Source organism: Tympanuchus pallidicinctus, unplaced genomic scaffold (assembly GCF_026119805.1).
Source record: "Tympanuchus pallidicinctus isolate F22 unplaced genomic scaffold, pur_lepc_1.0 scaffold1, whole genome shotgun sequence".
NCBI lineage: Eukaryota > Metazoa > Chordata > Aves > Galliformes > Phasianidae > Tympanuchus > Tympanuchus pallidicinctus.
In genome coordinates, this window is record NW_026294618.1 from 104,582,125 (window position 1) to 104,607,585 (window position 25,461).

The window sequence follows — 25,461 nt, forward strand, 5'->3', positions numbered from 1 at the left end:
GCATGCGCGGTGCGGGGCGCGCAAGATGGCGGCGGCGGCGGCGGCGGCGGCGGCGCTGTGCCGGGCCTTCGGGGCGCTCGCGGTGTCGGCACCTCGCGCGGCCGTCGCCCGGGCCCTTCTGCCGCCGCCGCCGTTTCCTCCCGGCGGGGCTCTGGCGGCCGCCCGGCGCGGGCTGTGCGGCTCCACGCCGCTCTGCACCACGGACCCCATGTGGAAGTGCCGCGTCAAGTACACGGTGCGGCCCGTGGGCATGAAGAAGACGGGCGGCCGCGATCACACAGGTGGGAGGGCTAGGCCAGGGGACGGCGGGAGGGACGGCCGAGGGGGCGCGGCTGGAACCGCTCTCCCGGCCCGCAGGGCGCATCCGAGTGCGGGGCATCGGCGGGGGACACAAACGGCGGTACCGCATGATCGACTTCCAGCGGTTGCGGTACGACGAGGGCACTGAGAAGGTCATCGCCGTCCGATACGACCCTTGCAGGCGAGTGCTGGGTCGGGCGTGCTTCGTCTGCAGCACACGGACTGCGGGGAGCTGAGGGAACAGGGGCTGTTCGGTCTGGAGAAGAGGAGGCTCAGGGCAGACCTCGTGGCTCTCTGCAGCGACCCGAAAGGAGGCTGTGTGAGGCGGGATCGGCCTCTGCTGGCAGGGAACGGCCATAGGACGAGAGGGGATGGCCTCACGTTGTGCCAGGGGAGGTTCGGGTTGGCTGCTAGGAACAATTCCTTCTCCAGAAGTGATTCTGCACTGACACAGCTGCCCAGGGAGCGCTGGGGTCACCGGGAGGAGTCCCAGAGCCGTGGGATGTGGCACTGAGGGACGTGGGCAGTGGCACGGTGGGGTTGAACTGGGTGACCTTAGTGGGCTTTTCTGGAACTAATGATTCTGTGGTTATGGGCTGACAGATAGACTTTGTGTCCTCTGTTTTTTTCCAACCTTAATGAGCCTGTGATTCCACGTGCAGGTCAGCTGACATTGCCCTGGTAGCTGGTGGCAATCAGAAGCGCTGGATCATCGCCACAGAGAACATGCAGCCCGGGGACCTGATCAAGAACTCCTCCCACATTGGAAGGATGGCAGGTGTGTCCCCAAGCCCAAGCCAGCCCTGTCTGCAGCCTGTGAGTTGCCTCGCTCCAGCTCACAGCTTTGCCTTGCAGTGTTGGCCAAGGAAGGGGATGCCTACCCGCTGGGAGCCCTGCCTGTGGGCACGCTCATCTGCAACTTGGAGAGCCACCCTGGGAAGGGAGCGCAGTACATCCGGGCTGCCGGTGCGTCACACAGGGGGTTGCTGTCTTCTCCCTGCATTTGGGTGCAACACAGCCCTCTAAAGGGGTGGAACAGTGCTTCCTGATGATGCCCCCGAGGCTTCTTCCTCAGAAAGAGGTGGCAGTGGCTTTAGGGCTTTGTCCCACTGCTCAGCACAGCTGCCTCCTCTCACCTGCTGCAGGGACCTGCGGAGTGTTGCTGAGGAAGGTAAACGGGACGGCCATCGTGCAGCTGCCCTCCAAGAGACACATGCAGGTGGGGGAGCCGTGCCGTCCCCATCCTGACAACCCGGGTGCCAGCAAGGAGGCTCACAGCTCTTTTCCATCCTCCAGGTGCTGGAGACCTGCGTGGCCACAGTGGGCCGCGTGTCCAACGTCGACCACAACAAGCGGGTGATCGGAAAGGCCGGCCGCAACCGCTGGCTGGGCAAGCGCCCGCACACAGGCTTATGGCATCGCAAGGGCGGCTGGGCTGGCCGTAAGATCAAGCCGCTGCCACCCATGAAGAGCTACGTCAACTTGCCCCGCATCACAACACAGTAGTGAGGCCAGGGCCAATAAAACGTCCTGCACACCAGCGCTGTTGTGTTACCGCTGCCCTTCCTGAGTGGGAGAGATGGGTGCTGGGCCACAGACTGCTGTAGCTGTCTGGAGCCTTGGTGGGCTTGGGGCCCCACAAAATCAGGTAGTCAGATGCTCTCCTGCCTGGACACTTACAATCATAGAATCTTATGAGTTGAAAGGGACACTTAAAGGCCATCTATTCCAACTCCCCTGCAATCTACAGCTCAACCAGGTGCTCAGAGCCCCATCCAATCCAACCTTGAGTATTTCCAAGACTGGAACTTCCACCACAGCTCTGGGCAACCTGGGCCATTCACCACCCCTATAAAAAAATCTTTTTTCCTTGCATCCAGTCTAAACCTCTTTTTTTAGTTTGAAACCATATTTCCTTTGTCCTATCACATTGTCCTAAAGCTAAAGAGTCTTTCCCCTCCTTTCTTACACCCCCTAGTCAGGTATTGAAAAGCTGCTTTCAGGTCTTACAGAGCCTTCCCTTTTCCAGGCTGCACAGCCCAGCTCTCAGCCTGTCCTCACAGGGAGGTGTTCCATCCCTGGATCATTTTTGCAGCTCTGCTCTGCACACTCTCCAGCAGCTCCATGTCTCTCCTGTACTGAGCACTCCCCATCTGGTCGCAGTGCTCCAGGTGAGGTCTCACAGCACAGAGCAGAGGGGCAGATCCCCTCCCTCACCCTGCTGGCCACACTTCTTTTGATGCAGCCCAGGATGTGGTTGGCTCTCTGGGCTGTGAAGGCACAGTGCTGGCTCATGTCCAGCTGCCATCCACCAATACACCCAGGTCCTTTTTGGTAGGGCTATGCTCCATTCTTATATCCTCATTTTGTACTGATAGTCAGGGTTGCCACAGCCCAAGAACAAGACCTTGCACTTGGCTTTGTTGAACCTCGTGGCGTTCTCCTGGGCCCCACTGCTCAGCCTGTCTAGGTCCCTGTGATGGCATCCCATCCCTTGGGTGTGTTCACCACACCACACAGCTCAGTGTCACCTGCAAACTGCCGAGGGCACTCTTGATCCCACTGACTCCATGTCACTGATGTTAAAAGTCACAGATATTGACCCCCGAGGGACCCTGATTGGCACTGATCTTCATCTGGACACTGAGCCGCTGACGACCAGTTCCTCATCCATTGAATGGTTATCTTTCCAACTTGGAGAGAAGGATGTTATGGAGGACAGCATCAGTGGCCTTACTGACATGCAGCTGGATGACATCAGTGGCTCTCCTAATGCAGGCCTCTGATGCAGAAGACGTCTAGGTCGGCAAGGTAGGACCTGCCCTAGGCGAATCCTTCCCGTAGGACAGATTGGTTGGAAGGTGCTCCAAGGCACCTCCTCGGTCCTACCGCCAGGCACGGTCCGGCAGCCCCGCCTCCAGCCAGCCGTCACAGAACAGGACCGATGCGGCAGCCGAGCCAACGAGGCGCTTCCGAGGACTCTCGGCCCCGCTCGGCTCCCGTCGGCACCGCCCGCCGCGCACGCCCCAGCCCCCCCCGCCCATCCGGAAGCGGCGCCTAGCCGGACTGGGACGGCGGCCGCGGACCATCCGGTGGCGGCGGGGCGATCGCGCCGCAGGGCGCCCCCTGGCGGGCGGGCGGGCGGACACGCCGCGCCGCTCCCCGCGTCCCTCGGCGCTCCCCGCAGCGCCGTCCGGCAGCATGGTGAACGAGAGGCGCGAGGGCGGGCTGCTGGTGCAGCTGGGCCCCCAGCTGCAGGCCTACCCGCAGGAGCTGCTGCGGCAGCGGCGCGGCCCCGACGGCGCCCCGGAGTACCTGGTGCGGTGGCGCGTGGTCGGCGCGGAGGAGCGGGCGGCGGGCGGCGGCGGCGGCTCCTCTGCGGGGCTCCGCTCGGAGAGCGTGGCCATGTGGCTGTCGGCGGAGGAGGTCCGCGCCGGCTGCCCGGCGCTGCTGGGCGAGGGGCAGCGGGCGGGGCCGCGGGCGGAGGAGGAGAGGGCGCCCGGCCCGCCGCCCGCGGCGCCGGACGAGGCGTCGCTGCTGGAGATGAAGGCCGACGTCGGGAGCCTGGTGCGGCGAGCCGGCCGGCAGCTGGCCGGCGGCGGGGCCCCCGCGTCCTCCGTCCTCCACACCGTCCGCGTGCTGAGCGCGTACGCCGGCATCGGCGCGCTGGCGGGCGCCTTCGAGGAGACGGGAGCCCTCGAGCTGCTGACGGAGATGCTGTGCCACGAGGAGAAGGCGATCTGCCGCGGCGCCGGCGAGATGCTGAGGGCGCTGGCTTCGCACGACGCAGGTGGGGCTGCCGCCGAGGGCGCCGCTCCTTCGGTAGGGCGGGGGCTCGGGGAGCGGGGCCTGGCGGGGCCGTTGGCTCTGCCATCGTCGGCGTGGAGCCTCTCCTGGGGCCCCACTGAGCGGAGGCTGATCCTGCCCGAGGCTCTCGTCAGAGAGGAGCTGCTGTGGTTTGGAGGTGCCCGATGTGTTGGGTTATCCTGAGCAACAAAGCCGATCCTTGCCTGCTGCAGTCAGGCTGATTGGTGCAGCGCGGTGTGAGGGTTCTCAGTTAGGGAGCCTAAATGTTTTCTGCTGTTGTTGCAGGGAGCTGGGCTCATGTACTTCTGTCTCTGAGCCAGCAGGATGGCATCGAGCAGCACATGGATTTTGACAGCCGTTACACCTTGCTGGAGCTGTTTGCTGAGACAACATCCTCTGAAGAGCACTGCGTGTCCTTTGAGGGCATTCATCTTCCTCAGGTAGTGACAGTGGGCAGCAGGCCAGGACTTGGCATTGTAAGGGCTGGCGCAGGGTCTGGGCCTGGCTCGAGGACGAGGTGCAGTGAGGAAGCAGGAGGAGAGCCTGTCTGTGGGCAGGGTGGGCTGAGGGGAGCTGTGTTGCTGCCCGCTGGTGCGCAGGCATTGCAGAGCTGTGAATGAGCTGGTGAGGGAGTGAGGAGCTTGGCCAGCTGCGGTCTGACAGCCCTGCCTGTTGCAGATCCCCGGGAAGCAGCTGTTCGCCCTGGTGAAGCGCTACCTGTGCGTCACTTCTCTCCTGGACAAGCTCAACAGCGGCGAGGAGCAGAGCGAGGAGCGGCAGAAGAGCAGCCGTGTGAAGCAGGAGTTTGAGTTCAGCATGGCTATGGCAAACCTCATCTTGGAGCTGGTGCACGTGATGGGCTGGGACCACAGCCACAAGCCGGAGCCACCATCCCAGCAGGAGACGAAGCCTCGCGCCTCCCGCTCCATCTTCCAGCACCAGCCCACATCCTCCAGTGCTGCTCTAGCAGCCCCTGCTCCTGCACCAAATGAGCCCAGCACCTTCAAGACACGCTCGGCCTTCCCAAGCCGCAGCAGCTATGTGGAGTATGTGCAGGCAAACCTGACGCACGGCATGCGGGTGCGCATGCTGGAGGACTACGAACAGGTCAGCGCAGGTGATGAGGGTGAATTTCGTCAGAGTAATGATGGCACGCCGCCTGTGCAGGTATCTGCTGCTGGGAGGATGGGGCTGTTGGGGGACATTGTGTGGTGTGGAAAATACCTTAGCCTTGTGTGGGAGCAGCGGGGCTTGCCATGCATTTCCTCAGTCGTGTGTGGTTTTGGCTCTCCTCTGCAGGTGTACTGGTATGCCTCGGGCTGCACGTACTGGGTTCACTGGCACATGGTGGAGATCATTGGCTCTTCTGGGCAGGAGGAGCATGAGGGCCGAGAGAAGGTGTCCACTCTGAGATACAGCCACAAGCTGGTAGCAGGTAAGCATCAGGCCAGGTGGACATGCAGCTTATTCTCAGATCCAGGTCTAGAGGGAATAATTTGGCACAACAGGTGCCTAGTTGTGGCCCCAAGAGGCTTCAGAGAAGACTGCAGTCCCCACCTGCCCCACTCCAGGGCTCTGCTTCCAGCTCTGCTCCCTGCCTCTTGCTGCCCTCTTATCACCTCCCTGTCCCTCACTGGGACGGATCGGGGAGGTCCTCACTGTGGGAGTGAGGGCTGTGCAGCAAAGGATGGCTCTGCGGAGGGAAGCTGACGCTGCCTTTCCTCTCCCTGCTGTCCTGCAGCTGCACAGCCGCTTTTCTCCAAGCCCCCGGGGGGGCTGTACTCGCTGCCTTACCTGGGGGAGCGGCCGAGCAGAGCCGCAGCGACCCTGAGCCGCGCTGAGTGGTGGGAGCTGCTCTTCTTTGTGAAGAAGCTGGAAGCGCAGGAGCAGGAGGAGATCGTCCGACTCATCCAGCGGGAGCGCGCTGAGCAGGTGTGGGCCGGAGCGGCACGGGGAAGCCCGAGGGAGCGGGCGTGAGGTTATGGGAGGGGTCTGGGGCTCTGTGTCGGTGCAGCGCCTCTGTCTGGTTGGACCCGGGCCGTCCCAGGGGCGCGGGGTCCGTCGTGTGTCCGTGCGGGTTGACGTATCTCCGTCCACGCAGCCGTCGGAGCCGGGCGAGGACGCCCTGCTGCAGCTGCCGGTCCCTGCGGAGCTGGCCCAGAAGGTGCTGCAGGACCTGGAGAAGCGGCTTCGGGGCAGCGCTCAGAGCGAGCTGCGCGGCTCCCGTGTGTACGCCGAGCACGTGGGGAGTGCGGCCGAGCAGCGCGGCGGGGGCGGTGCCACGGCGTGCTCAGAAGGCGATGAGCCCGGAGCTGTGCCGGCCGAGGCGGCGAAGGAAGAGCTTTCCGCAGCCGCGGCCCTCAGGTCGGATTCCCAGCTGTTCCGTGAGCTCCTGGAGAGGGAAGGGCTGCGCTTCTCGCGGGCGGCGGAGCGGAGCGAAGGTGAGGGCCCGACCGAGGGAGGCTGCGGGCGCGGGAGGCGGCCCGGGGGAGGAGGCCGGCGGGTGCCGGGGCTGCGGGCCCATCTCTGGGGGCTGCCGCGGGTGCTGCTGGCGATGTCGCGGCCTCCCTCCGTCCTGCAGCGTGGGGCGGCTGCGAGGGCGGCTGCCTGGCCGAGGTGCGGCGCGTGGCGAACGCGATCCTGCGTGGTGACTGCGAGGCGGAGCTGCGCGCGGCCGGGCTGCGGCACGTGGTGAAGGTGCTGGAGGAGGAGCGGGAGCAGGAGCGGCACTGCAGCGAGGCCCAGGGCGGGCCGGGGACCAGGTGCGGGGCGGAGAGGGGCGGCTCTCGCGTCTCTGTGCCCCAGGTGGGCTCGCGTGGGGCGATCCGAGCGAGTGGGGCGGCGTGGGCAGGAGAAGGCGGCTCTGGGGGTCCCTGCTGAGGTGCCCTCGGCCGCGCAGGGAGCAGCTGGTGAAGGCGGTGGTGGAGCTGCTGGGCGCTGAGGAGGCCGAGTCGTGCGCGGCGGCGCTGGTGCTGCGGCTGGTGGCGCTGCTGATGGAGAGGTGTGAGTGGTGCGTGCCCTTCGCCACAGAGGGAGGTGTGCGGGCGGTGCTGGCCTGCATGCGGCAGCACGCGGCCTCGGCCCTGGTGCAGCAGGCCGGCCTGGCGGTGAGTGCGTGCGGGAGCTCAGGGGTTGGCGGGGCCCGCTTTGGTGCCCGCCGCCTGCTGAGCCGCTGCGGGCCATGCAGGCCCTGAAGGTGCTGGTGGGAGCCGGAGGTGCCGGCGGGAAGCCGTCGATGCTGAGCCATGCCGACGCGCAGATGATGCGGGAGATCTTTGCCAGCATCGGCTCTGCCTGCGGCGAGGGCTCACCCGGCCTGCTGGCTGCCATCCCCGCTGCCATCCGTGCCATGCAGGGCGTGCCAGGGTAGGGACGGGGCTGGGCGAGTCCTGGGGAGCTCCGCAGCTGGGGAGGAAGGCGCCCACACGGCCGCATCCCCGCAGGGGCTCCTCGGGCGTGCGGAACGGGCTGCTGGTGGTGAGGATGCTGGTGGACGGGCACCGAGGCCTGGCGGAACAGCTGGTGGGCTGTGACCTCCCCGTGGTGCTGCAGAGCTGCTGGCGGGCCGGGCGGGACGCCGGCTGCCCCATCGCCATGCTGGCCCTGGGCGTCATCAACCGCCTGGCGGAGCACCGGCTGCCCCGCAGCCCCGAGATGCCAGGTACTGCGCGGGCGGCCCTCCGTGCCACGGCCCCGCAGGCGGGGGCTGAGGATCCCATCCTGTGCTGCCTGTCCCACAGGCACCGAGGCCCTGCTGCTGGAGGCGAGGGAGGCACGGGTGCCCGCAGGCGGCCTGTGGGACGGCGCGCTGCCCGAGGACGTGGTGGTGGCCCTGGAACGGCAGCTCTGCGGCGTGGCCGCCATGCCTGCGGGTGAGGCATCCCGGCAGCTGCAGGAGCGCCGGTGCTTCCGTCCGCTGCTGCGCAGCCTCGAGCTGCCGGGGGTGGAGAAGGCCGTGGGGCTGCGGATCCTCAGGTGGGGCTCGGTCAGAGTGTGGGAGCCCAGGGCAGGGCCGCCTCGTGCCCCAGCCTGAGCGTCGCCGTGTGTCGTGCAGAATCCTGAGCGTGTTCCTGGACGGTTACCGGGAGGACGTGCTGCCCTGGCATGAGTGCGTGGAGCCGTGCCTGTCCTTCCTGAGCGCCCACAGCGGCGACCGTGAGGTGAGAGGGCCGCGGTGCTCCCGGGGGCAGGGAGGGCTGTGCTGTGTGCCGCCGGCTCAGGGCCGTGTCCCCGCAGGTGGTGCAGGAGGCGGTGGGCTTCCTGCACCGCCTGGCTACCGCCAGCAAAGACTGCGCCGTGGGGATGTGCCGTGCGGGCGCCCGTGAGGCTGTGGCCAAAGCCCTGGACAAGCACGGCCCAGCCCTGCCGCTGGCACCGGCCCTGCTAGAGCTGGTGAGCGACTGCGAGAGGCACGCCGCGCTCTACAAGAAGCTGACGGGCAGCATCTTGGCCGGCTGCATCCAGGTGGGCTGGGTGTCCAAGCTACCCGGCTTGGGGTGAAGGATGCGGCCCCCACTGACGGCATGGCCCCGTCCCCATCCGCAGGTGGTGCTGGGGCAGATTGAGGAGCACCGCCGCATCCAGCAGCCCATCAGCGTCCCCTTCTTTGACATCTTTCTGCGCAACCTGTGCCGAGGTGAGCGCGAGTGGGAGCCGGGCCCCGTGCCGGTGTGCGTCCCAGCAACAGCTGGAGGCTGCGTGTGCTCTCCCTGCAGGCTCCAGCGTGGAGGTGAAGGAGGACAAGTGCTGGGAGAAGGTGCAGGTCTCCTCCAACCCGCACCGAGCCAGCAAGCTGACGGACAGGAACCCCAAGACCTACTGGGAGTCGAACGGCAGCACCGGCTCCCACTACATCACCATCCACATGCAGTGCGGGGTGGTGGTCAGGTAGGGCTGTGCGGGGAGGAGATGGCTGCGGGGCTCCACGCGTGCTGTCCCTGAGGCCCCCCGCTCGGGCTGCTGGACGTGGGTGGGGGCTGCGGGGCAGCTCTGTGTTTGCCTCACCGCAGGGAGATGAGCATGCTGGTGGCCAGCGAGGACTCGAGCTACATGCCGGCCCGCGTGGTGGTGCTGGGAGGGGACAGCCCCGCCGACGTCCGTACGGAGCTGAACGCAGTGAGTTGCACCGGTGCTGCTGGGCCGTGAGGTGATCCCGGCCGTGGCTGCACAAGGGCTGACCGGGAGTGCGAGGCTGGCTGCTCTCACTGCCCGCGCTGAGAGCTGCCGTGTGCCCGCAGGTGACCGTCCTGCCCTCGGCCAGCAGGGTGGTGCTGCTGGAGAACATGACGCGTTTCTGGCCCGTCATCCAGATCCGGGTGAAGCGGTGCCAGCAGGTGGGAGCTGCGGCCAGCCTGGGGCATGGCAGTGGGTGTCAGGGGTGCACCGGGAGCTCAGGGTTGTGCTCGTCCGTAGGGCGGCATCGACACGCGCGTGCGTGGCATCGAGGTGCTGGGGCCCAAGCCCACCCTGTGGCCCATCTTCAAGGAGCAGCTGTGCCGGCGCACGTTCCTCTTCTGCAGTGCTCGGGCGCACGCCTGGTGCCAGGAGATCCACCAGGATCGGGGACAGCTGCTGCAGCTCTTTGGCAAGTGAGTGGTGCGTGGGCTGTGCTGTCTGTCCCTGGGGTCCCGAGGCGGCAGGGGTGGTGCAGGCAGCCCGCGGGGGCACCGTGGGGCTGAGTCCTGCCCTGGGAGGAGTGGGGCTGCGGCAGTCTCCCGCCTGCTGAGGGGCGGGGCTGGGCGCGATCCCCGTCGCCCCCTGGCCTGGCGAGGCGGTTCCGTGTGCGGTCGGTGGGCGTTCGGTGCCGTCCCGTGCTGCCCCCTGTCCGTTTCAGGCTGAACCGGGCATTACAGCACGAGCAAGACTTCGCCGACCGCTTCCTTCCCGATAACGAGGCGGCCCGAGCCCTGGGCAGGGCGTGCTGGGAGGCCCTGGTGACCCCCGTGGTGCAGAGCATCACCAGCCCAGGTACCGCCGTCCTCCCGGGCCCTCCCCGCGGTGCCCGAGGCTCCCCCTGAGTCTCTGCGTCCCGGCAGACCCGAGCGGCGTCAGCCCCCTGGCCTGGCTGCTGGGCGAGTACCTGGGGAGCGCAGAGCAGTCCCGCGGTGGCGCCTTCGGTTCCTGTGTGCGGCGCCTGACCCAGCTCCTGGTGCACGTGGACCTGGGCGCGGAGCCGGCGGAGGCGGCAGCGGCCGGTGAGCGCAGGGCCGCCTTCGTGCGGGGCCGGGCAAGGGGCAGCGGCGTGCGGGGCTGAGCCTCGGCCGTGCCTCGGCAGGCGGGAAGGAGGGCAGGAACAAGGAGGCGCCAGCCCGGGTGGCGGTGGCAGAGAAGTCTGGCTGCCTGCGGGACGCGGTGCGGTGCTGGCATGGCGTGGTGCAGCGGCAGGTAGGGCGCGGGGCGGTGGGTGCCGGCTGGGCCCGTGTCGGTCCCGCTGCAGCTCACCCCTCGGCCGTGCCCGCAGGTGCAGCGGTTCCTGGAGATGTCGGGGCAGGCACCGGACGTCGTGGAGCGGTACTGCGCGCTGTACCGGCGCCTGCGCGGTGCCACGGAGGAGCTCTTCGGGCAGCGGGCCGCCTTCGTGGCAGCCCTGGGCCAGGGCTTCGCCGGGGCTCTGCAGCGGCTCTCCTTCCTGACCGCCCTGCACGTGAGTCCAGGGCCCAGCGTGGCCCTTGCCAGCCTGTGCCCAGCTGCAGGCACGCAGCCCGGGTGTGCTCGCTGCCTGGGCCGGGTCACCGTGTCCCCTTCCGAGTGCCCCGGGGCTCCCTGTGGTCCCTGGGTCCCCGCTGCAGCCGCCCCGTGCCCACGTGTCCATTCCCGTTCCTGCACAGGTGAGCGAGCGGTTCGCCCGCTACCTGGACAGGAAGGTGCAGGAGCTGCACGGGGCCGCGGGCAGCACGGGGCAGCTGCAGCAGATCCTGGAGCCCTTTGTCATCTTTGGCGGCCTGGAGTTTGCCCACACCTTCGAGCACTTCTACCAGTGAGTGCACTGCCCCTGCTGTGCCTTGGGGAGGGGAGGGCAGTGGGGCCCCAGGGCTCCGTGGCCCTGCAGGGGCCTGTCCCGGCTGTGGTGGGGCCAGCAGCCGCATGGCTGAGGCGGCCTTTACCCATGGCTGTGGCAGGCTGTACCTGGGGGACCGGCTGCTGGCGCAGGGGCCCTCCTGGCTGGAAGGGGCCATGGTGGAGCAGATGGGGCCGTGCTTCCCCCGCCGCTTCCCCCAGGAGATGCTGAGCAACCTGGCAGAGTCGGAGGAGCTGCGGCGGCTCTTCCGCCTCTTCCGGCTGCAGGAGCGAGACCGGCGGCTGCTGGAGTGCGGTCTGGGTGCTGAGAGCCCCGAGGCTGAGGTGAGGGGCAGAGGGCTGGGGCCGGGGGCTGCCCCATTCTGGTGGGGTCCCGGGCCCATCCTGAGCCGCCCTCCGTCCCCAGGCTCCAGAGGAGGCCTCTGCAGTAGATACACCAGAGGTGGAGGTGTTGGTGCTGTCCCCACGCTGCTGGCCCGTGTCCCCGCCGTGCTACATGGAGGAGCCCCGGAGGTTCTTCCCGGCGGCGCTGAGCTCCCCGCTGGATGAGTTCACGGCCTTCTGGCAGCACAGTGAGTGCGGTGGATGTGGGGTCGGGGCTCTCAGCCAGCAGTGCGGGGGCACCGGGAGCGCCTGCGAGGCTGACGCTGCCCTGGCAGGCCAGAGCCGGCTGGGCTGGGGGTGTGCGAGGCCCCGGTGGCTGCAGTGGACGTGGCTGGGCCACGCTGAGCTGCGCTTCGGAGACTGCGTCCTCCACGTGTCCACGCTGCAGATGTACATCCTGCTGCGCTTCAACAGCACTGAGGTAGGAGCCGGGGCCGTGGGGCCGGAGGGACGTGGCTGGTGCTGCCTTCTGGGGGGGCTTCCAGCAGTGTTTGTGGCAGGGATGTTCCTGCCTGGCCATTGCTCTCCGTTCCTCTGCAGGAGGTGGCGGTGGAGGCTCTGCTGCAGGCGACGGGGCTCCCTGCCGAGCTGGTGCACCAGGCCCTGGCCCCGCTGACCCACGGTGATGGCATCCTGGTGCAGAGCTGCACGCAGGGGGGTGAGTGTGGGGCTGGGTATCCCTGGGGCAGTGCTGGCCTGGCCCCACTGGTTGCCTCCCGGGGCTCCTTCAGGGACCAGCTCGGGGCCTGGCTGACCGTGGGCCGGGTGCAGCTCCAGGTGCCCTGCGGCTGAACCGGGCGGCCCTGGCCCATGCCTCTGGCCGCCAGCTGAGGCTGCTGCCCCGGCAGAGGTACCTGCGGGCAGAGAGGGCTGAGAGCAGTGCCTTGGAGAGGAAAAGGAATGTCCTCTGCTGCCTCATCACCCGCATCCTCAAGGCGGAAAAGCAGCTGCACATCGATAACCTGGTGTTTAAGGTACAGAGGCTGAAGGTGTGGGGGGCAGAGAGGGGCTGCCGGGTGATGAGTGAAGAGTGATGCGTTCTTGTGCTGCTGCAGGTGATCGATGCCTGTGAGAAGGGTGAGCTGGGGCCAGGCCTGCAATTCCTGAGCTTCTGCTGTCACAGTGTGGACGTGCTGTCCTGTGTCCTGCACCTGCTGAACCAGGGCCACCTCCGGCGCCAGGACGAGAGGCCTCATGTCCTGGAGTACGTCTCTGCTGAGCCCCCACCAGCCCTATCCCAGGCCCAGGCCCAGGTTGCCTTCCAGACTGTAGAGATCAAGACAGCAGCAAACCCAGCCTCTGCTGAAAGGAGACAGACATTCTCCACCTTTCGGTAGAGAAGGACTGAGCTGGCAGGGCATGAGCTGAGCCCAGTCCATCACTTCTGGTGGACTTGGGGCTTTAGTGGGAATAAACAAGCTTGGCTGCACATCTGCTAACGTGTCGAGAGCTGCAGCTGACCCTGGGCTTGCGAGGAGAGATGTTACCCTCAGCCCTACCTACTGGAGGAGCAGTAGGAGCCAACCTGTCTTTGCGTTGTTGCCCTCGGGCACAGAGGGAACTACACAGCCCTGCCATAATGGTACCAGCATTAATTTATTAAAATTAATCCTGAAAAGTAACCGTACAATAAATTTAAAAAAAATAGAATCTTGTAAAAAAAAAAGAAAAAAAGAAAAGAAAAAAAAAAAAAACAACAAAAATCCAGGTGCCCCCATGCTCTACCTCCAGCTGGCAGCACTGTGGGGCAGGGCTGACCAGGACATGGACGTGACAGTGGCAGCAGCACTGGGGCTGCACAGGGACAGGGGAACTGCTGAGGCTCAGCCCCATGGGGCGGGCCCGGCAGCCTGGTCTGGTGAAGGGCAGGTGTGGGGGCCCTGCTCAGCACTGGCCCCCACCCTGCACAGCTCCGCTCTGGCTCCAGCGCTGGGATACTGCCTAGGCCCAGCCCAGCTGGGGCCCTGGCAGCTGCAGAGCTGGGGGAGAGGGGACCCAAAGCTCAGTCAGGCTCGTGACCGGTGCCAGCCCTTGTCCCAGGCTGCTGTGGGGGGCAGGGGAGGCAGATGGCGTGGTGCCCTGGCTGGTAGCGGAGGATGCACGGACCCAGTCTCAGCGGCCTCACCTTCATGGATCTTGGCTCACAGGGAGTGGTGTGGGTGTGGTGTTCCCTCTTCAGGGCCATGGAACAGGGGCATGGGAGCACCTCTGTCTCTGTGCCTCCTCCCATAAACCCTCCACAGCTCTGCTTCAGAACTGCACCGCATCTCACACGCTCTTTGAGTAGCCGAAGATGCCCACGGGGAGGTACTTGACGTGTGTTGGCCACTGTGCTGCCAGCTGGAAAAACTTCACATCGTTCCATTCCACCCCATCTATGGAGACTGACAGGAAATAGCACAGTAAGGCACAGCCCTACCCTGGGCAGCCAGGGCTGCCTGGCTGGGTGTCCTTAGAGGCTAATGTCTGTCCTCACCTCGCAGCATGGTGTTCTGGTGCTTGGCTGTGCAGATGAGGCGTGTGATCCCTTCGATGACTTGGCTTTTGGGTTCTAGGTCCTTCTCTTTTGGTTTCTTGCTCAGGAACATCACTGAGGGCCAGAGACACAACGCCAGTGTTAGCAGGTACCCACTGGGCAGTGGGTGGCAGCCCTCACCCCAGGGAAGGCTGCCTTCTCTCAGCCTGCCCTCCCACTGCCTTTGGTGCAACTGGCTGTGGCCCCGCACAGCAGAGCACCCCAGGATGGGTTTGGGAGTTACCTTTCTTGTTCTTCTCCTTGGTAACCACAGTCATGGCCATAGTGCTGGGCGGCACCAGCTCCCCGACGCCGGGGATGCGGCTGACCTGGAGCGAGCGGAAGTTGCTCTTGAGTGTGTTCTTGATGCCCGTCTCCCGCTTCTCGCCCTCCTTCTTCCTATCCAGCCCTTGTGTTGTCCAGTAGTCCACCTGCAGGCCCATCACCTCCACGCCAGGGCTCAGAGACCTGGAAAAGATGGGCAGCACCCCATGGCCCAGCTGCAGCCTGCCCTGGGAGCACGCTGGCCCCATAACCCAAGGATGCAGCAGCCTGGCCAGAGAGCACCTCCAAGTCTCCTGCGCCAGCCCCAGCTCCTTACCCAGCACCTGAGAGGCCGCTGCTGACAGATGGGGAGGGTGGTGGGGTGCTCACAGTCTCCTTGCCATAGGGGGATGCACTGCCAGCAGCTGGCACTGAGCTCAGCAGCGAAGGGGTGCAGGCTGTGGCATCATCTGAGTCCACTGCAGAGGAAACGAGGGGTTCAGGGGGACACTGACGGGACCTCACCATGGTGAGGCACAAACGGGGGGCTCACAGGAACTCACCAGAGGCACTGAAGGACTGCTCCACCAGGCCCACCTTCACAACCTACAAGGAGAGACAAGTCAGATGGTCCCCAGTGCTGGTACCAGCAGGGCTGCACGCTGCCCCTTCTCCCCCTGGAGCCCAGCTGCCTGCTGGCTCCTCAACACACTTACCCCTACAAAGGGTATGAACTTCTGGCAGGAATCCTCATCAGGGCTGCACAAGGAAGAGAGGCTGGTGAGGGGCTGGGCACGCCTGCCATGCTGGCCAACCTAGTAGTCCTGGGACCCCCACGCCGGCAGGGGCCAATGCTGGCTCCTGGCCACCAGGACCCTCTTTCTCTGCCCTCCCTCCCATGGGACTCCCTGTCCCCGACATGGCAGCACAGGGCACACTACACAAGGAGGCAAGGAGTTGGCTCCTCCGGTGCTGGGAGAGGCTGGCATGCGGGAGGGCAGCCCTGCCCCGTTTTGGGGCCATGGCTCCTCTGCACAGCACAGGGGGTGGACGCACATAGGAGGGGGGAGGGAGGGCCAGGCAGCGGCACAGCAAGCACAAGCCAATACCTGATATAAAAATCAAAATAGAGACTTCTCTTCCTTGGGTGCCAGAAACCAAGAGAAGGGAGAGGTGAGAGTGCAGCCGGAACACGAGCGTCAACCCCCGGGCAGCACAGCGCTGGCTGGCGGCCCTCAGCCCAGCCCAGCCCAGGTGGTCAGACCCCATTGCTGGAGTTGCCACAGCCCCCAGTTGCTACAGAGGGGTTAGGGGGCAGCAGGTGGCCTTGCTCAGCTCATCCCCCATCTCCCTCAGCCCTGTCCCAGGCACAACCCACACTGGGGCTGCACAAGGCACCCCCAGGCCACGCTCACCTCTTCTGCTTGTAGGTCAGCATGGCCTCGGAGATGGGCAGCTGGTGAGACAGGCTGGCTCCAGCAATGAACTGGGCAACGCGGCCCGCAATGTCCACAGTGTCTGCAGGCAGAGGGAGCAGTGAGGGCCCTGGGGACAGCTGGGCACCGCCAGCCCCAGCAGCCCCACTCCTTACCTGCAGTGGGGGGCTCAGCCCTGCTGAACAGCTCCCGCCACGCTGTGTCCAGGAACAGAGTGCTGTACTTGTTATCCACCGAAGCCAGGTACTTGGCGAGAGGGTGAGAGCCTGTGTGGGGAGAAGAGCATTGTTGGCTCTGGGCAGGGGAGCACAGCATGGTGGAGGGCATCCCGGTGGCCAGTCGAGTGGCAGCTCTCACCCAGTGGCACCAGCAGGAAACGAAGGTAGTTGAGCCAGTCAGGCGTCTTGCTGGCCAGCTGTTCCACGAAGAACCGAAGGACAACACTCAGGTAGCTCTGGTCCCCTGCCACAACTACCTTCACTGGGGGGGGCATGTGGGAGTTACAGTTACAGCTGCCGAAGGGAGAAGAAAAGAGACTGTGACGGACTCCCGTTAGAATCAGCATGCAGCAGCATGAGGGCAGGGAACGTGCCTTGCACCAGAACCCTGCTGCTGCCTATTCCCAGCTCACGTGGGCTGGAATCTCCTGCTCTCTCCCAGGCCTACACCGGCTCCTATAGCTGCACCCACAGCTCCAGTATCCCACTGAGCCCCAAGGGAATCCAGCGCCCTTCCTGGCAGCCAGAGGGAGCTGCCAGACCAAGCCCAAGCTATACTCACTATCGCTGGATACGGGAGACGGTGGTGTTGAAGGCCGCCTGGATGTCTGCCACTGAGCAGGTGGAAACGACCAGCTGCTTGTGCGCCTGGAGCTGCTCGCTCACATACTGCCAAGGGAGAGGACTTTGGATAAGCACCTGCCCGGGCCCCACTCCCCTTTAGGATGGAGCACAGCACATCCTGGGCTGAGCACTCAAGCATCCCCACATCAGGACAAGAGGCAGAGCGTGGACATGCAGCATGCCTGACCCAAGGAGTTTTTCTTCTGCCACAAAGACTGCCTTGGAAACCGTGCTGCTTCCTCTCCCCAGAGCCCAGTGCCAGCAGGGGGAGTGCAGCACCTCACCTGGGGTATCCAACAAAGCCCTGAGCACTGCGGTATGAGCACAAACCAACTGCACAAGGCACGCAGTCTGTCCCTTCTGGGACTTCTCTGGGTGTCATGCTTTGAGGATCCAGCAACATCAGCATATAGCAGATGATGGAGGAAATGGACAGACTTAAGTATGTAGCTCAGTGCTGCAAATGCACTGTGTTCCCCAGGGATGGGCCACGCTCTGGGGAGAGGAGGGCACACCTGGCCAAGGTCCCTGGACACCCTGCCACAGCTGAGACAAGCCTGTGGGACCCACACACATCCAGCTCTCCCTCTGCCTCTACTCACCTGCCCCTGCCATTCAGCGACATTCACCAGCACAATGCTCTCTGGAAGCTGCTCATCTGAGACCAGGATCTGGTTCAGCTGATCATAAACAGATTTTCGGGGCACCTAGGACAACATCCCCACCAAGGTTAAGCCCAGCAGGGTGTCCCAGCTGTGGGCAGCTGTGACAAAAGGCCCATCGGGGTTCTCAGCAGTCAGGTCACCATCAGGTGAGATGGCACCGGGCCTCACCTGGGTGCTGTGCCACGAGTCCGGGGAGCTCTCGCTGTCCAGGCTGCTGGTGCGGCCACTCTGTCCCTTGGAGCTCTGCCGGTCCTTCACTGAGGTGCTGCGGGGACGCCACAACTGCTTGCTCTCTGCCTTGCTGTGAGCAAGAAGCAGAAGACATGACACCGGGAAGGGGAGATGTCCCATCTCCACCACTGCCCTGCTCACTGTGGGGAGTCGGTGTGAGCTTTCTCAGCAATGGCCCCGGGCCCAGAGCCACCTTACCTGGGTGACACAGCACTGGGGAGCTCAGATTTGGTTCCAGGGCCGAGCTGGGCCAGCCTGTCCACGCTGCTCTCCCTGGTGGCAGCCTCAGGGGGGGCCAGCCGGGGACACGGCTCCTCTGCAGCCAGCTCCTGAGGGCCACACATGGTCATGTTGCACACACCATGCTCCACATGCCCACAGGGACCCCAATCCAGGATAGATCCCACATGAGAGCAAAGGCTGCAGGGCCTCAGGGCTGCATCTCCTGCAGCCCTATCTCCCGCTCTCGCTCCAGCCCCACATGCTGAACTCACCACCACAGGGACCTCAGCTCCTGGCTCTTCCTGTGCTCGTGGCGCTCCTGGCTTCCGTTTTTCTGCTTCGCCCTGGGGGACAGGGAGCAGGATCAGAGCGGGATGGAGCGCCCTGTGTGGGGAATGACTCATGCCTGCTGTGGGACCTCGCGGAACACATGCCCCCATGCTCTGAGACAGCCCCAGAGGACGTCCCCCTGCCTTGCCTGGAAGGCCATCACTACCTGTCTGCCTGCACTGGGAGAAAGAAGAGGAAAGAAGGGAAGGAGCAGCCCCAGGCAGGCGCTGCTGGGAGGAGCGGTCTCAGAGGGAGCTGCAGGTACTGCGGGGATGCTGGGCTGGCCGGGGAGGGAAGGGGCAGGTGGTGGTGGTGGTGGTGTAACTCACAGGGCTGCCCGACTCTTGGTCCTGCCCTTTCTGGCTGTGCAGACTGCCGATCTCAGTCTGGGAACCAGAATGAGAGACTCCCTCAAAGAAACGCCTGCAGAGAAACAGACAGACGGACGGACGGACAGACAGATGGGAGAGAAAAAGGCAGGAATAAGAGAGGAACAAAGTCACCGCGATCCCAGCACGCCCCCGCCAGCCTATCCCAAGCACAGAGCACTGCAAAGGGGTCCCTAGTGGGACACAGGGCAGACACCCATGTGCTCAGCAGCCTGACCAAACGATGCTCGCTTCCAGTTTCCTGGAGGCTCTGCTGGCTGCAACATTGTGGGCACAGCTGTCAGGACTTGGCCAGAGTTGCCATTGCTATCTGTTGTTCTCAACTGGATGTACCTGCAACTTTCTGCGGGTTACATGCAGAATGCTCAGGCTTCTGAACATCTTGGCTGCTTCCCTTCAACACATCTCCTTATTTGTGCAGCATGCCATGCTTCCAGGAACAACAGTGTTTGCTGGGTTCTTTGCTTTCACTGCTCCTACAGTGGCATTTCAATGCAGTAAGCAATGGTCCCCACAACAGAGCAGCTCCTCAGCAGCAGTGTCTGTACACTGTCCTGGAGAAGTCCTGGCTGATTTCCCCTCACTAGCTCCATGACCAGCTCCTTCACAATGCAGTCATTTACAAGAGCAACAGATTTAGAGTCAGCTTTGTGCCCTGATGACCTCTTCTCCCCAGCTCACACAAAGATAACTGATGCCTCCTATTATTAGCACGTTTCTGCTCTCTCCACCCCTCCAATGTCCACTACAGGATCTCAGGCACTGTTGCCACACTGTGCAGCCATTACTTTACCCTTGCCTTTTCTCAGCCAATGATTTGATCCATACTGACTGCATTAAAAACACAAGCCACAAGAATTACAGGGAGTTTTCTCTCACACTCCTTTGTACTGTTCCAGTAATCCTACCAGGACACGGCACATCCTGATGTCACTGCCACCTCAACAAACAGGTGTTTTCATGCCTTGCTTTTTGTTAGGTTGGATGCCTCTGCATTGCACTGCACTGCATACTTTTGGTCTAGCTTTCAGCACCCCCTTAAAAAGGGGCTGTTTCCCCCTTGCCCCAATCAAGCTGTGCCCGTCTGTCCTTCCTCTGGCTTGCAATCCAGCAGCTTTCATCACTACAGGATGTATCACACTCAGCACGGAGCTCTCCTGCAATCCTCAGCTTTCCTTGCTCTGCAATGTAGAGGCTCTCCTGCTGGTATGATCGAGACAGATCCTCAGCAGGTTCAGCTTTATGTAAGCTTTCTGCACGGCCTTTCTGTTCCCAAGGAACTACCTCCTCACCCCATCCACATTCTCAGAACCCAAGGAGACATTTGCTCCTTTGCTTTTGGTCTTCAGACAAAGGTGGGAATGCTCTGCGGGGCATCAGAAACACACAGCCTATACATGGCTCTCATTTCTACTCAAAAAAAGTACAGAGCCTTTAACAGGAATTCAAAGAGATCCACACTCAGCACTACCAGAAACTGAGACAACAGAAAGCAAACCAAGCTAGGGACACTGAATGGGCTGAAAAGCAGCCCATGGCATAGCAGGGCTCCCTACCAGAAAGAGCAAACGCCCAAGGAAGGCCGTAAGGTGCAAGCACAAACCAGCACTTGTCCCGGATGCTTTCCTAGAAAGCAGATGTCTGCAAGTAGGGATTTGCAGGGTCAGAGCCAGGTCTTACATTTAAACACTCTTAACAGACTTTCCTCACAGTTTACATAGTTTAAATAGTTACGTGTGCTAAGTGCTATCTGACCAAAAGGAGAGCTTCCTTTTTCTTTCACAGCACCTTTGTTTCTTTAAAGCTTTGGGAGAGAGCCCACATGAAATTCCTTTTAGAGATCCAAGCAGACCGCCTATGCAGGTCCCTCCTGCCCACACATCTGCCATCTTCTTACAACAGCTTGTAGATTTGAGAGATATGACCACTGTTCCTCTTCCTTCCCCAGAGCCTCGAAGTGCTTCCTGAATCCAGCAGTTTTCTCTTCACACATCTTGCCTACGCAGACCAAGCCTGCTACCCTGCTGAGTACCTTCAGCAGGGATTCAAACTACTCCAAACAAGATTTAAACACTTAACTATAGAAACAACAAGGACAAGTAATCTTGGCTTGGCTAGAAGAGACCTGGGGCACTGTGAAGCAGCCAAGCAGAAGGAAGGCAACTTTGTCACTAAAGGACAGCACAGAAACAGAACAGCCAGGAGCAGAGAGGCCAGGTGAATGCAGAACACGTGGGAGAAAAGCCTGGTTCCATTGCATGGTCCACTGGAGACCTCGGTGCCAAAGTCAGCAGTGTTTGGGAGGGCAAGGCCAGCCACAAGGTACACAAGGAGACCAAGTCGGATGAGGAACATCACTGATGGTTGCTAGCCACACACCTCTGGCTGGAACACTGCATGCAGACCCCACAGAGACACAGGAACCAGCCCTAGCAGTCATGAGACAATGCACTCAAAAGACAGGCATGCTTTGGTATGAGAAATTGAGACGGTCAGGACTGTTAGCAGAAAGATATCAGAGCTGGGAACAGCAGGGGCTTAGATCAAGGAGAAACTCTTCCAGCAGATCAGGAACAGTGTCAGGTGCTGGACTGGGAGGAAATTAAATGAAACTAAATATGAACGAACACAATTTCAATAGGCAGTTTTCAGGTGGTTTTTAAACAGGATATGAAAGGGATGAGCTCAGATGTGTCAAGAGAAGGTGGCAGTGGGAACAGAGAGGGGACAATGCCTGCATTAGTCCAAGCAACAGAAAAGCATCAGAAAGCATTCCTCCAGGCTCCATGGACTGTGTTGTTGGCCTGTGGCTTTCTGTGATCCTTACCTCAAGGTGGGCTTGGGTGTACTGTGCACACTCTCGTTGTCCTCAATTTCTGGGCCACTGTCACTGTTGTTGCACTCTTCCAGGCTGTCATAGAGCAAGCCCAGGTCTTCCTCCACCTCCTGGGTCTGGTCTACAGGGTCAGAATCCAGGACCTGTGGGACCAAGCCCAGAGGGCAATGAAGAGATACAGATTTACCTCCATTCCAGACAAGGCATGTGCAGGCTCCCTCCTAGAGCAGAGCGCTGCAGCTCTGACCTCAGGGAGCCAAATCTAGCCTGCAGAAGGAGCAAGTGACATTGTCACTGGCCACAGGAGATTGCCACCAGCATGACATCTGAAGGAATCTCAGGCAGCCACAGCCCCTGGAGTTCAGACACCTTGGCAGAGCTCCACTAGCAGTGCCATGAGCTCACAGCAGGCTCACAGCCTAGGCCAGCTACCCAAATGCTGATACTAGGCTGCTCTTAGTGATGAGCAGGTTGAACGCAGTCCCTGCAATGCCATTTCCTGGTACACAGCCAGTGTATGACAGCACCCTTCCAAGCATGGCTACTCTCCCCAGCAAGCACTTTTGGAAGGTGTCTTGGATTTGATCAGGCTCAGAGCTGCCTTCTTGCAGAAGAAAGCTTTGTCCAAGCCCCAGTCTGTGCCATATCTCACAACACCTTTGGGAATACTCCAGAGTGGCTGCAGCTCATGCCTCACACTTCCAATATCTACACATCTGCAAAGAGATGCTGCCAGGTGGGTCAGCCTTTCTGCTTCTTACCTCCTCTGTCACTTTAAACCTCTTCAGCAAAGCCACAAACTTCTGCTTGAAGTTTGGTTGCTAAAACAAAACAAAGGAGAGAAATAAAGATCAGCAAAACTATCAAAACAAGTTTCACGATGTTTAATGCACAGCCCCCAGTCTTTAATAGGCCACTGGTACTTTTCTAGGTCTATAGGCCCATGCTCAGCTGCAATCTCCCTTCTTAAGCTTGCTGTTGGATTTGGACTAACTCTGGACTGCACAGGAAGTTGCTGTATATGAGCACAACGGAGGGTGCTCGTACAGATTCTGACTTTCTTTGCTACAGGCTGAAATAGCACTTCCTCTCCATTTAAATCCCCTTCTCCCAGGACACCTCTTTGAGGAATGCTGCTTTCAGTCAAGAGAATAAGGGGAACAAACTCAGTGAGAAGGCACCCAGGGATCTGCAGGGCTTATGCAGACAGGGACAAGGAAATGCCTGGAAATCATGGGGCTGCCAGGGCAGCAGAAGGGCTGCTAATGGCCTTCCTCATAGCAGTCTTCCTTCTCCTCAATTAGTGAGAGAAGAGATCATGTCACAGAAGCCACAGAATACTATCTACATAAAGCCAAGCTAAGCATAGTACAGGCCACAAGCTGTGGTATGGCTATGAGCAACAAGCTACCTCAGCAATAGCAGGATGGTTTCCTGTTCTGCTCAGAACCAAGGGCTCTGCCACCTGCTCTGTACCAGTACCTCCTGCTCCCCTAAACCCAATCCCGTTCCCTTCAGGGAGGGGAGAAATTCAGTCTTTTCCATTGCTTTGAACACATTGGAAACATGGATGTTACTCTGGTCATTGATGTGGTTCGGATCATTTTCCTCCTAGCCTTCTTGGTTTTCCTCAAGTCATCCTCTTCATCAAACAGATCCTGCAGGCAAGAGACCACAGAACATCAGAGCAACCTAGATGCTCCATGGAGCAGCATCTCCTGGAATCTTCCTGCCCACACTTACCTCCTAATTTGAAAAGCTTTGGTCCACTCTGCTCCCAGAGCCTTGCTTCTCACTTTTCCTGCCCTTCTCCACACACCTTACTTCTCCTCCTTTAGCTTTCTCCCCAAACAGACCTTCTTCCCTATAGCCTCTCCTTCTCCAGGAAGGAAATGCGGCAGCAAGGTCCAGAGGAGGGACAGCAGCCTTCTGCAACAGCCACGGCTGCAATCCAAAACTCTTCTCTCTGCACTCACCAACCTCTCCATGGCCCATGTGTGCCTCTCTTGGCCTCCCCTCTCCAGGGTTAGCTCAGAGAGTACAACACCCTCCCCGTGCACCTGGGAGAAGGGCTACAAGCCCTGCTTATAGTGACTTGCCCTCAGCCTCTGTGGCAGAGCAGGAGGGAGAGCAGGGAGAAACAGCTTGTACATAAAGCATGCTGACCCTAGTGCTCTTCTTTGCCCAGTAACAGCAGAGATTAGACCTTTGGGGTTAGAAAAGAAACCAAGTACATAAGCCAGGGATTCCTGCAGCCAATGAGAAACCTGGATCATACAGAAATGTTCTTCCAGGAATGAGCCTCGAGGACACACACAGCTTCCAAGAGCACGGAGCTGTGATTTATTAGTCTGGTATGGTGGGACAGGTAATGTGATCAAAGCTGAATGGATCTGGGATTGCCCCTGCTCCTGATGAGCACGGTACTACCAGCTTTTTTGTCCTTGGGGGTATGCCCCACAACAGGAGAACAGCAACCAGCGGTGGCACAACTCACTACAGGGCTGGGATGGCTCTGCCACCTGACTATTTTCAGACCCACACTTCTACTTCTGAAAACCTCTTATCATCTCTCAGAGAGAGGGCAGCTCAGGGCAGTTTTTGGTCTTTTAACACAGGCAGATGGCAGAGAATCCGTGGTGCAAGGTGGAGAGTGTTCAGCAGGGGGATTTCTGCTGCAGACTAGACAGCTCCAAGGACACGTGGGTGAGACCTGTGGCTCACCCAAATACACTGCAGCTCTCCAAAGTTCCCTGCCCCATTTTGGGCTTGGCTGCAGCCCACAGTCCTTCCTGCTGCCAGGTATTGTGGCTCTCTACCCTCTGAAACCATGACAAATGTTTGCTAGGGAGATGTGAGACCTTGCCCGAGAGATGGGATCAAAATGTAAACCAGACCTCCCCTACCTGGCCCTGCACAGCATCATCGCTGGCCTCCTGCTCTGAGGAGAAGCTGTCATCCTCTTCTTCAGAGTAGTTATCAATGTCTGGCGAGCGATCTGAAAGCAGATACTGCAGATGCCTCAGCTGAACACGACAATGTCAAGGCCAAATGACCAATATTGCTGGCAGGTGCTTGGGGATGCAGACCATCATCCATACCCTACCCAAAATGTTTGCATTTTGGTCTGTGATGAGCACTAACACACCTGAAGCTTTGATTTTAGGACCAGAGGGGACACTCCCATCCTCATGGTCAATGGGTTGACTGGACAAAGAGTAGATGCTGATTTCAGCCACTCGGATGTTCACATCCTTCATGTTGCTGTGGAGGCTCAGGAGTTGCCCTCCATCCGTTGGGTGCTGCATCACCTAGGCAGACAGACAGACAGACAAGCCCCCTGGCAGGTGATACAGGTGACGGCAGCCCGCTCCTCTGCATCATGGGGAGCCAAAAAAAGCCAGAGCACTCAGCACTGAATGCCTGCCAGCTAGCGGAGCTCCCTTTCCTGCATTGGTACAGGGAGGTCATGCCAAGCTCCCCCCTGATCCCAGCACCCCATACCTCAGCCATGTTAATGATGCCCACAGCAAGGGTCTTGTAGCCCAGGATTGTGCGGTTCTTGTACCTCTTCCTCCTCTGCAGCATGATCTGCAGTTTATTGCCATCTCTCTTGAGAAAGTGTGGGTACTGGGGAAGGGAAGCATAGGGAGACGGCAGCATGATAGCAGGGCTCAGCACAGCACACAGGTAGGTAGAGAACTCTTCCCCAGTGTTGATATACAGCAGGATCTGGCCTGCTCAAAGACCATTACATTACCCTCCAAATCCCCACTGCCCAGCAAAACAATCCCCAAAGCACTGGAGCAGCTGGCCAGCAGCATCAACCTGTACTGTTATGATCCAAGCCCTCTTCAGAGGCTGCCCCCTTCACAGCCAGCCCCTAAAGCTGAACTTGCAAAGGAACGCTGTGTGAGGGAAGCACCAGGAGAGTGACAAGGTACCTGCAATGAGAAGGTCAGCTCCAGCTCGGTCTCCATCAGGCCTCCAGGTGGGAGAACATATTCATTCGATCTCAGGACTCGCTTTGAACCCTATGAGAAGACCAATAAGTACACACAGCTAAGGTGGAGCATGTAGGCCACTGCACCACGTACATAGGCTCTGCTCTGTCCCCATCTCTCAGAGCCACCTTGCAAACCCTGCATTCCTCCTGAGCTGCCAAAGGCCTCAAAGATGCCATGGCCAGCAGAAGTCTAAGTCAGCCATGACCAGAGACCCTT

The 25,461-nt window shown here is 61.2% G+C and overlaps 3 protein-coding genes across 9 annotated transcripts in view; 2 read left to right on the forward strand and 1 right to left on the reverse strand.

Annotated features, from left to right (window-relative positions):
- Positions 1-10: 10 nt before the first annotated feature.
- On the forward strand, positions 11-1,840 carry MRPL2 (mitochondrial ribosomal protein L2). Its single transcript, XM_052701514.1, has 6 exons — positions 11-281; positions 358-481; positions 963-1,078; positions 1,156-1,266; positions 1,446-1,519; positions 1,597-1,840. The coding sequence occupies exons 1-6, from the start codon at positions 26-28 to the stop codon at positions 1,804-1,806; spliced, it is 891 nt and encodes a 296-aa protein (XP_052557474.1). The 5' UTR covers positions 11-25; the 3' UTR covers positions 1,807-1,840.
- Positions 1,841-3,469: 1,629 nt separating this feature from the next.
- Positions 3,470-12,937, forward strand: LOC128089569 (cullin-9-like). 6 transcript variants are annotated; one of them, XR_008210617.1, is made up of 29 exons: positions 3,470-4,090; positions 4,393-4,547; positions 4,786-5,274; positions 5,407-5,542; positions 5,849-6,039; positions 6,209-6,548; positions 6,689-6,869; positions 7,007-7,214; positions 7,295-7,473; positions 7,551-7,768; positions 7,848-8,082; positions 8,162-8,267; positions 8,344-8,571; positions 8,653-8,743; positions 8,823-8,994; positions 9,117-9,222; positions 9,345-9,440; positions 9,520-9,695; positions 9,941-10,074; positions 10,143-10,301; positions 10,382-10,491; positions 10,568-10,750; positions 10,935-11,083; positions 11,226-11,448; positions 11,531-11,696; positions 11,784-11,929; positions 12,049-12,166; positions 12,357-12,482; positions 12,564-12,675. XR_008210617.1 is itself a non-coding variant. In XM_052701124.1 (29 exons), the coding sequence occupies exons 1-29, from the start codon at positions 3,502-3,504 to the stop codon at positions 12,843-12,845; spliced, it is 5,769 nt and encodes a 1,922-aa protein (XP_052557084.1). In that variant the 5' UTR covers positions 3,470-3,501; the 3' UTR covers positions 12,846-12,937. The 6 variants fall into 6 exon arrangements, 5 of the variants coding, with proteins under 5 accessions (XP_052557084.1, XP_052557082.1, XP_052557110.1 ...); XM_052701124.1 differs by having other exon boundaries at positions 12,280-12,482; positions 12,564-12,937; XM_052701122.1 differs by having other exon boundaries at positions 4,786-5,542; positions 12,280-12,482; positions 12,564-12,937.
- A 148-nt stretch (positions 12,938-13,085) lies between these two features.
- The window catches only part of LOC128089588 (phosphofurin acidic cluster sorting protein 1-like), a 43,191-nt gene continuing 30,815 nt past the window's right edge, over positions 13,086-25,461 (reverse strand). Inside the window, exons 3-24 of one of the 2 annotated variants that reach the window (XM_052701187.1) lie at positions 25,183-25,272; positions 24,743-24,868; positions 24,387-24,549; positions 24,145-24,236; positions 22,816-22,896; positions 22,000-22,059; positions 21,230-21,381; positions 18,343-18,436; positions 17,956-18,027; positions 17,660-17,790; positions 17,399-17,531; positions 17,168-17,272; positions 16,504-16,610; positions 16,081-16,235; positions 15,879-15,989; positions 15,703-15,805; positions 15,004-15,046; positions 14,851-14,893; positions 14,625-14,766; positions 14,268-14,491; positions 13,985-14,098; positions 13,086-13,892 (exon numbers count right to left, since the gene is read on the reverse strand). In XM_052701187.1, coding sequence (XP_052557147.1) covers positions 13,777-13,892; positions 13,985-14,098; positions 14,268-14,491; positions 14,625-14,766; positions 14,851-14,893; positions 15,004-15,046; positions 15,703-15,805; positions 15,879-15,989; positions 16,081-16,235; positions 16,504-16,610; positions 17,168-17,272; positions 17,399-17,531; positions 17,660-17,790; positions 17,956-18,027; positions 18,343-18,436; positions 21,230-21,381; positions 22,000-22,059; positions 22,816-22,896; positions 24,145-24,236; positions 24,387-24,549; positions 24,743-24,868; positions 25,183-25,272 — 2,457 coding nt within the window. In that variant the 3' untranslated portion in view covers positions 13,086-13,776. The remainder of the gene's footprint in view (positions 13,893-13,984; positions 14,099-14,267; positions 14,492-14,624; positions 14,767-14,850; positions 14,894-15,003; positions 15,047-15,702; positions 15,806-15,878; positions 15,990-16,080; positions 16,236-16,503; positions 16,611-17,167; positions 17,273-17,398; positions 17,532-17,659; positions 17,791-17,955; positions 18,028-18,342; positions 18,437-21,229; positions 21,382-21,999; positions 22,060-22,815; positions 22,897-24,144; positions 24,237-24,386; positions 24,550-24,742; positions 24,869-25,182; positions 25,273-25,461) is intronic. The other variant, XM_052701196.1, reaches the window with a different exon arrangement.

Excerpts from the sequence above, each read along its gene's own strand:
- MRPL2 (XM_052701514.1), top strand. The coding sequence starts at position 26 with ATGGCGGCGGCGGCGGCGGCGGCGGCGGCGCTGTGCCGGGCCTTCGGG. Across the intron at positions 282-357 it reads GGGCGGCCGCGATCACACAG|GGCGCATCCGAGTGCGGGGC; the intron begins GTGGGAGGGCTA and ends CCCGGCCCGCAG. Across the intron at positions 1,267-1,445 it reads GCAGTACATCCGGGCTGCCG|GGACCTGCGGAGTGTTGCTG; the intron begins GTGCGTCACACA and ends CACCTGCTGCAG.
- LOC128089569 (XM_052701122.1), top strand. The coding sequence starts at position 3,502 with ATGGTGAACGAGAGGCGCGAGGGCGGGCTGCTGGTGCAGCTGGGCCCC. Across the intron at positions 8,572-8,652 it reads TCTTGGCCGGCTGCATCCAG|GTGGTGCTGGGGCAGATTGA; the intron begins GTGGGCTGGGTG and ends CCCCATCCGCAG. Across the intron at positions 11,930-12,048 it reads TGCGCTTCAACAGCACTGAG|GAGGTGGCGGTGGAGGCTCT; the intron begins GTAGGAGCCGGG and ends GTTCCTCTGCAG.